This window comes from Propithecus coquereli, unplaced genomic scaffold (genome assembly GCF_000956105.1).
Source record: "Propithecus coquereli isolate 6110/MARCELLA unplaced genomic scaffold, Pcoq_1.0 Scaffold399, whole genome shotgun sequence".
NCBI lineage: Eukaryota > Metazoa > Chordata > Mammalia > Primates > Indriidae > Propithecus > Propithecus coquereli.
This window is the reverse complement of record NW_012149718.1, coordinates 178,691-187,088: the sequence shown is the minus strand read 5'-3', so window position 1 is coordinate 187,088 and position 8,398 is coordinate 178,691. Positions and strand designations below refer to the sequence as shown.

Below are 8,398 nucleotides of genomic sequence, written 5' to 3'. Positions count from 1 at the left end.
AAAAGCAAGCGGTAGCTTGAGGAGGCACAGCTAGAGATTTTAGTGGAGATTTGGAAAATGATTTTAGGTATTTTTAAGGGCCTTAATATTTTAAATAATGATATATATTGTGCCCAATTATTTTGTGAGAATGTGAGAAATACTTTTAAAACTATAAAAATGTACTTATAGTTTTTTTACATTACAATACTAAATTGAACAAAACTAGGAAGTGAAATTGGTACGTTTCAATTTCTGAAATATAGGTGTTTAAAAGCAAGCGGTAGCTTGAGGAGGCACAGCTACAGATTTTAGTGGAGATTTGGAAAATGATTTTAGGTATTTTTAAGGGCCTTAATATTTTAAAAAGTTAGATCCATACGATCAAGTCCCATGGTTTTCTTTTCCTTCAGTCCAGTGCTAATCTCACGTACATCACCTGTGCACTGGGCTCTCACGCTAGCAGAGGATGTTTAGCGTCGTCATTCATGGTGCAGCAGCATTTCCTGGCACACCAGTCAGACCCTCCTGTTCCCCTTGGTCTCCGCCAGTGGCTGCGGCTGGGGGCCACGGTGCCTGTCGGGGAGGGGCAGGTGTGCCCCGACCCCGGGCTCTGTCCTTGCTGCAAGCAAAGGGCCGTGCTGGCAGCCCTCAGGGCCCAGTCCACTCCAGCCCCCAGGCGTATCTACTGCACACCTCTGGATGAGAAGACGGGAGAAGAGGAGTGACTTTCTGAAGGGTGACGTAAGCCTCCAGCCCTTACAGAGGGAAGAGGCCAGGTCCCGGCCCCTGGGAGTGAGGATTAGCGGGGCCTGGGTGTAAAGTTGAAAAGTAGGAATATCCATGGCAGTTTTTCATGCCCGCCTCCTGGTTCTGAAGAGAACATCCACTCAGAACATCTGATGAAAATATGTGGTGACATCTTCACAGCTTTGTAAGCGTATGGTATTCCCCTATCTTCAGATTAGTGATGAGCATGGTTCCCTGTTTCAGTCCAAGATTATATGATCTTCTGCTTTTATGTGTTCCCAGTAATCTGAATAACTGATTAATGATTGATTAATTGGTGCCTGGTATTTGGAAATGCTTATCTGGTCCTTAAAACTCTTACGTGTCAATGATGTACTCAGAATTTCTCTAGAACATGCACAGGGCTTTTGGGGAGGGCTGTTCAACAATTTAACCTTCTTTGTCCACTTTCAGCTGAAACATTAACAAATGTGCTGGATTTCAAAAGAGATGCTGGTCTCTGGCATGGAGTGTTAACAGTGAGTGTTGTTTACTAATGACTGATTGTTGGAACAAGGCATTGCTAATGTGCTATACCCAGAGATGAGCCCAAGCCTGTGCCTGAATATAGCTGTGAGAGGACATTGGGTTTTTTTGCTTTTTCTGGTGTGACTCAGTCCTGCTTGCCCCTGAAAAGGTCTGTTTCTCTCGCAGAGTGTCCTGAACAGGATGCATGTGGTCAGCATCCCCTACGCACTGATGAAAGTCAACCCGCTCTCCTGGATTCAGAAAGTGTGTTCCTATAAAGGTAACAGAAATGCCGCCATCACTCGACTCATCCTTCTTTAGAGAACTCTCTTTGAAATGATCTTTCATGATTAAGAAAAAATGAAGCTGGCATGTGGAACTGCAGATGTGGGCTATGGAGCCCTGTGACATCTACCTTCATCCTGCCTGGGGGTGGGGGTGTTCGAGGTCCTGGCTGGGGTTCAGGGTGAGGGGTGTTCAAGGTCCTGCCCAAGGTTGGGGGTGACGGCGTTCGAGGTCCTGGCCGGGGTTCGGGATGAGGACGTTTGAGGTCCTGTCCGGGATTGAGGGTGAGGGGTGTTTGAGGTCCTGTCCAGGATTGGGCGTGAGGGATGTTTGAGGTCCTGGCCAGGGTTGGGGGTTGGGAGTTGGAGTGTTTGAGGACCTGGCTGGGGTTGGGGGTGGGGATTTTCGAGGCCCTGGCTGGGGTTTGGAGTGGGGGTGTTTGAGATCCTGCCAGCTGTCCGGGGCCTGATGCAGTCTAGGACGGATGAGGAAAGATGTGGCCACCTGGTGGATTCTAGGACCTGCTCCCCTCACCCTGGGACCGAGTCCCCTGGCTATACCTTGTAGAGCTCAGCAGCCCCTTTCCCAGCCCCTGAGGCACTGCCTTGCCCCGGGCTGCCCTGCAACTTGCTCTACCTACTGGATGGTGTGCTCTCCGGGCGTGTCCTCAGAGCTACCTGGAGGTGGCAGCTGTCTCTGTTTATCCTGTTTTATGGAGAAAACTGAAGCCTGAGTGTGGGGGATTTACCTGGCACCACAGGCTAGTCAGTGCACAGCCAGGATTGAGGGCCAAGTCTGTCTATTCAAATCCTAGAGTCTTCCCACCTCATTGCCCCGAGGCTTCCGGCATACAACAGGCCATGATGTGGCTGCCTGGTTACACCAGTGCCAGCAACTCAGGGAGGGACGGCATGAGACAAATAGGCAGATATGAAAAGAGCAATACAGAACTTCTGGGGAAAAAGTTAATGTTGAAATGGATCTGAGGCTGGGCACAGTGGCTCACGCCTGTAATCCTAGCACTCTGGGAGCTGAGGCAGGAGGATTGGTAGAGGTCGGGAGTTTGAGACCAGCCTGAGCACGAGTGAGACCTTGTCTCTACTAAAAGTAGAAAAACAAAAAATTAGCTGGGCATCATGGCATGTGCCTGTCCTCCCAGCTACTCAGGAGACTGAGGCAGAAGGATCCCTTAAGCCCAAGAGTTTGAGGTTGGTGTGAGCTGCATCGATGCCATGGCACTCTAGCCAGAGCAACAGAGAGAGACTTTGTTTGTACCTCAAAGTTGACTTTTAGGGCTTGGGGGTGGGTTAGACTGCATAGGAGAGAGAGCCCGTGGCCTGGAAGATAAGTCTCTTGTCTCCTTTCTGCGTGTGCACCTCGTGTGGGATGAGGGAAGCGCAGGTCGGCAAGAGCGTGAGGGTGCCGGCCCTTGTTCTGAAGCTGGGACGTCTATGCCACCCTCTCTCCGCAGCCCGGGCTGCACTGGTGAAGTCCCGAGACATGCATTGGTCTCTCCTAGCTCAGCGAGGTCAGAGGGATGTCAGCCTCAGCTCTCTGCGCATGCTGATTGTGGCTGATGGCGCTAACCCATGTGAGTAAGCCCACGGGGCCAAGGGCATGGCCTACGTGGTGTCCCCTCCTGCAAACCTTGACTCGCCAGGTGGGCCAGGTAATCTGTTGAAATAGAACACGTTAAGAAGCAAAATGGAGGCGTTCCCACTGCCAGTGTTATATGAGATACAAATGTCCTGTAATGTTCTGTTACATAGAACGTGTGGGGGTGACTCTCTGGCATATCTCGTGAGTGTTTGGTCAGGCACTACATTTAAAAGCAGTTTTATCATAGTTGATGAAAGTTCCACTTAGTGAGTCACCTTTCCTGAGAAATCAGGGTCCCTGCTTTTCTTTGGGCTCCATCCCAAGCCTCCTGCCTCTGTCCTCATGCCTCCACCTCTCTGGCTTCTGGCTGCGGCCATTCCTCCTACGTGTGCCTGGGTGACCCCCACGTCCTCCCGTGGGGAGCTTCCCAGGGCCACTGCCTGAGCACCTGGCCCTCCCTGCGCACAGCAGTCTGGGTGTAGCTGCTCGTGTGGAGGCTGCATGTGAGTTCTTGGGGCCAGGACTGCCCAGGACTGGCTCGGTATCCTGGGGGCCTCAGTGACGTGCTGAGCAGGGGCTTCCTTACACATGACCAGGTGGCAGTTTTCTTGTTGAGTCCATGTTGCAGTTTGTGTGTTGGAAACCGTCCTGGACCAGAAGCTGGCCTTTCATCTTATCTGCTCTCCAATGTGGCCAGCCCGTGTGTCTCTGTGTACCCACCTCTCATGAGGGCGCCCCACTTTCCAGCACCTCTAGAACTTCCCATTCCTTTTCTCTGCACCTCGCCACGCAGGACCTGCCTCTGAGCCCTGTGGCACTGCTCACGCCTCTGCATCTCTACCCTTGCCCGGCCACTGTCACTCCGCCTAGTTTCTCAGTGACCCTGGCCGTCTGCTCGCCCACTGGGCTGTGGCCCCTGCGATGGGGTCAGAGCATGCAGCCCCTCCTGGCTTTCTTCTCCCAACGGCACTCCCTAGTGGCTGTACCCTGCTGAGATCCTGGCCTTGCCGTCCACACGGCTTCCCCACCACTGGCCTCTGGAGCACCTGTGCATCTCTCAGCACTGAACAGTCTGTGGCTATCTTGGTTCCATAAAAGACACCCTCTTGCCTGAAAAGCACGAAGTCTGAGGGCCCCCGTCTTCTGGGGAGAATAGGAGGTTGATGGAGAAGCCAGGTCCCCGTGGGCACAGGACTGTGCTGAGTCCCAAGCACACAGAGTCTCCTTGGAGCTCAGGCTACACGTCTGTAGGGCTGACTGCTGAGGCCTGCCACCCCTGGCTATGACAGGTGCCTCCTCGGGGGAGGGGACGTCGGGAGAAGCGGGGCAGCTGGGGCCAGAACACAGAAGCGGCGGCCAGTGGTGCAGACGGTGTAGCTCTGAGGCCACTTCCAGGAGCTGGCGCTCCCTGTGCCGTGGGGCGTGCTCTGACCTGGCTTTGGTGGGACATGGAAGCTTCAGTTCCTTGGACGTTTCTGGGTCCCTTAGCAGACTCTGCTGCCTCCAGGCCATGAAGCACAGGAGGCTGTTCCCACTGGCCCGGTCCAGGAGAAGACAGGGAGAGCAGGACCAGTGATGAGTTGAACCTCAGTAACAAACACAGGATTAAATTTCTGACCTCTGATTTGTGGGTGATTTGAAAATATGTCACATGTGTTTCGTGGAAACAGCCTCAGCCTCCCCATGTTGTAGCAGAAATCTTCCATTAGGATGGGGGTGGGTCAGCGTGTGCAGCCCCCAGGCCCGTGGCCTGTGCTTTTGGGTGCCAGTGACCGGCCTCCCCACCCCACCACCCCGCATTCCCAACCGGCGCTCCAGTTGCCTCTGGCACTCTTCTCTTGTTGCTTCAAGCAGGGTCGATATCCTCCTGTGATGCCTTCCTCAACGTCTTCCAGTCCCGAGGTCTGAGGCCGGAGGTCATCTGTCCTTGTGCCAGCTCTCCTGAGGCGCTGACGGTTGCCATCCGCAGGTAACCTCATTCCTTGTCGTCCTGTGAGTGTGTGATTCAGTCATCCGCATACAGTTGAGTCGCCTGTGGCACAGAACTTGGTTAGTCTGTTTCTGCACAGCAGGAAGCCTGAAGCAGTGCCCGTGCTGTGCCAGGACTCCCTTGTGTTTGTGCAGCGCCCCCACCCCCACCCCCACACTGCTCGCCAGCATGCATTTGTGCTGGGAGTCGGGTGGCGGCCCGGGACCATATTCTGGATTCTTGCGGCTATGTCGACTTGTTATTTTCCTAAGTGCTGCTTCCCAGATCACGGAGGCCTGGTCATCTGATCCTTAGCTATAGTAAACATTGTAACTCAGGGACTAGTCCTCATTCCAAGGCAGGTGCCTGTCGGCCATGGAGTGTGTCCACAGGGAGCTGCGACCTGCCTGAAGAAGCACTGGCCTGGTGCTCAGTGCCCAGCGCCCTCCCCAAGAAGGCCCTCACTGCTGTTGAGGGTGTGTTTTCCGTGCATCACCCCATCCAACCTGGAAGGTGGTGTTGGGAGGCCTGGAAACTGCCCTGAGCTGTCCTCGTATGTGGGCACTGGGCTCGGGATCTTTCCTGTGTGCCTTCTGCAGCGGCGTTGCACCTCAGGCCATGGCCGGGGCCCCTTGGTTCACTCTTCCTTCCCTGCTTATCTCTCCCTCCCTCCCTGCCCTCAGCACCATCCCGCAGGTCAGTGTACCTACAGCTGGGGGCATCTTCTATGCTAATTTCCTACCCTCGACTCAATCATTACAATCTCAGTTGTAGTCTTATATGATATTCATATATATCCATTAGTTCATAAATAGTATGTATTTACATATACGAGGTATTAAGTGCCCTGAGTTTTTTATGACTTAACATTAAAAATAATGCCTCTGTCCCTCACAAACAATAAATTATTCTTCTTTCCCTTGTTCTATAGTAATTTGTTTTACTTGACAGTATAATTTTTTCTGTTGTCCAGGCTGGTCTTGAACTCCTGGCCTCAAGTGATCGTCCTGCCTCGGCCTCCCAAAGTGCTGGGATTATAGGCGTGAGCCACTGCACCCAACCTTCTACAATATAATTTTTTCTTGCTGGAGAAAATACTGACCTTTGTTGCTCAGTGTTCCGGTTACTATTGCTACATAACAAATCACTCCCAAACTCAATGGCTTAAAACAGCAACAATCATTTTATTATCTCTCACGTGCTGTAGGCCAGGAATTTGGGAGGGGCTCTGCCAGTTCTGCTTTGCAGTGAGGTGGTGTCTGAGCTGGAACTCTGGGGGCCGAGACTGCTTTAGCTCTGCGTGTACACAGTCTAGGCTGCCCCTGGCCCCTCGGAGTGGGGAGACTGGGCTGGTGTGGGCCCCAACATAGTCACTCTGTTTACCTGGCTGCCCAAGGCTGCAGGCGGGTGTCCCAAGACAGCCAGGTGGAAGCTGACTCATCTTTCATGACCTGCCTTGGAAGTCACATAGTGTCACTTACTCTGTAGTCACAGGCTACCTCCAGATGAGAGGAGTGTTGAGGTCACAGTGCAGAGGGGCCCGTGGTTTGGACACGTCGTCTCAGCATCTTCAGAACATGCAGTTCCCACAGGCTGTCACACGGAGCAGTGGCTTTGGTGCAGAGTGGTGCCCCAGGCAAGGGAGCCATTGGTCCCGTCTCCCCTGGAATTGTGTCCCCTCCCCAGTTAACTGGGTGGTGGTTTTGTTTTCTAGGCCACCTGATCTGGGAGGGCCTCCTCCAAGAAAAGCCATTCTGTCCATGAACGGTCTGAGTTACGGTGTGATCAGAGTTGACACTGAGGAAAAGTTGTCAGTCCTTACTGTTCAGGACGTTGGTCAAGTGATGCCTGGAGGTAAGGGACAGAGTGTGTTTGTCCAGTGACCGACAGCATAGCAAAGAGGGTCAGAGATGCTCCAGGCTTTGTGGTGGTGCTCTAAAAGCAAGCAAATATGTAAAAGCTTTCTCAAAAATGGTTTTCAATGTAAATTGGGGTTTTAATTTGTAAAATATTTTTTCAATGTTTTCCTCTCTTTTTATTAAGCTTAAGGATGAACTAAAATATAAGGATGTGTTTACGGCCTGTGGAGCTGACTGTGGGGGAGACGTGATAGTAGCTCACTGCGTTCCAGGCACAGTCGTCGTGCTTCCATAGGGGCGTGAACCCACGGCTGCCCCGTGCAGTGGGCGTCGATGCGGGACATGATGAATAGCTTGACAGTTAGGTCATCACAGTAAGTTGTAGGAAGTACATGCTGTGGTAGGAGCCTAACGTGGAAGCTTCCCTTCAATTTCTGTGGGTTTCAGACGGGTCCCGGGGGAACCCTCCTGCAGAAGTCGGCCCTGTGGACCTGAACATCACATTAGGTGTTGGGCGTTTTCCTTGCCAGCCCCGTGGCAGTGCAGCGAGGAGAGGGTGACGGAGCAGTCTCCACGTAGGTGCGAACCCTGAGGACGGGAGGCCCTGGCGACAGCGTGGCAGGCTGCTCTCATGTGGTCTGCAGCTGCTCCAGCTTTCCTTCCTTCCCATCGCAGCCTTTCTGGGCAGCTGTTTTGTTCCTTCTTGGTGACTCTCGAGGGAGGCCCCATCTCAGTCCAGTCACCCCGTTCCCAGTGCTGGCCTGGCCACGTCATAGGTTTCCTGCACCGCGTGACTCTCACGTCTGCAGCTCTGCCTCCCATAGGTGGCCATGGGCAACTTGAGGGCTGTGCTGGGGGCTCCAGAGGGGGCGTCCCGGATAGCCCCTAACCTAGAGCTCGGGCCAGCTGGTGCCTGATCCTTGTGTGTTCACAGAAGTTGGGGCCTCTTTGAACAAGACTGGAGGTTTTTTTTCATCACGTGGTGCTAAGAGTTGATGAAAAAAATAGACTGGAGGTTTTGAACTTTTATTTCTGGATCTACTTTTTATTAATATGAATTATATCATTTCTTCCTATACTTCTACCCAGAGATGGAATCATCAGTCTTGGAGAATGCTTTAACATGTGGGTTAAACATTTTTACAAATAGGATGAATGGGGTCTTACTTATTTTTATTGCGGGGAAAGTACAGGTAACTAACAAAGCTTGGTGAAAAGTTGTAGGATTATTCGTAGTTGTGCCATTTTCTTTTATTGGTAAACGAGGATTAGGACAGGACAGGACATGCATTCAGTGCGCCCCCAGGCATGTGCAGAGTGCTTCCCTAGGTGTGTGCACATGTAACGCTCCCCCAGGTGCGTGTACAGTGCTCCCCTAGGTGTGTGCACATATAGTGCTCCCCTAGGTGTGTGCACATGTAACGCTCCCCTAGGTGCATGCACGTGTAAC

The 8,398-nt window shown here is 52.5% G+C and overlaps 1 protein-coding gene across 2 annotated transcripts in view; it reads left to right on the top strand.

Moving 5' to 3' along the window:
- Nucleotides 1-8,398, top strand: part of DIP2A (DIP2 disco-interacting protein 2 homolog A (Drosophila)) — a 97,659-nt gene that overhangs the window by 59,623 nt on the left and 29,638 nt on the right. For both annotated transcript variants that reach the window (XM_012652705.1, XM_012652706.1), the window contains exons 11-15: nt 1,183-1,247; nt 1,423-1,516; nt 2,993-3,112; nt 4,975-5,089; nt 6,804-6,943. In XM_012652705.1, the coding sequence (XP_012508159.1) occupies nt 1,183-1,247; nt 1,423-1,516; nt 2,993-3,112; nt 4,975-5,089; nt 6,804-6,943 (534 nt within the window). The remainder of the gene's footprint in view (nt 1-1,182; nt 1,248-1,422; nt 1,517-2,992; nt 3,113-4,974; nt 5,090-6,803; nt 6,944-8,398) is intronic.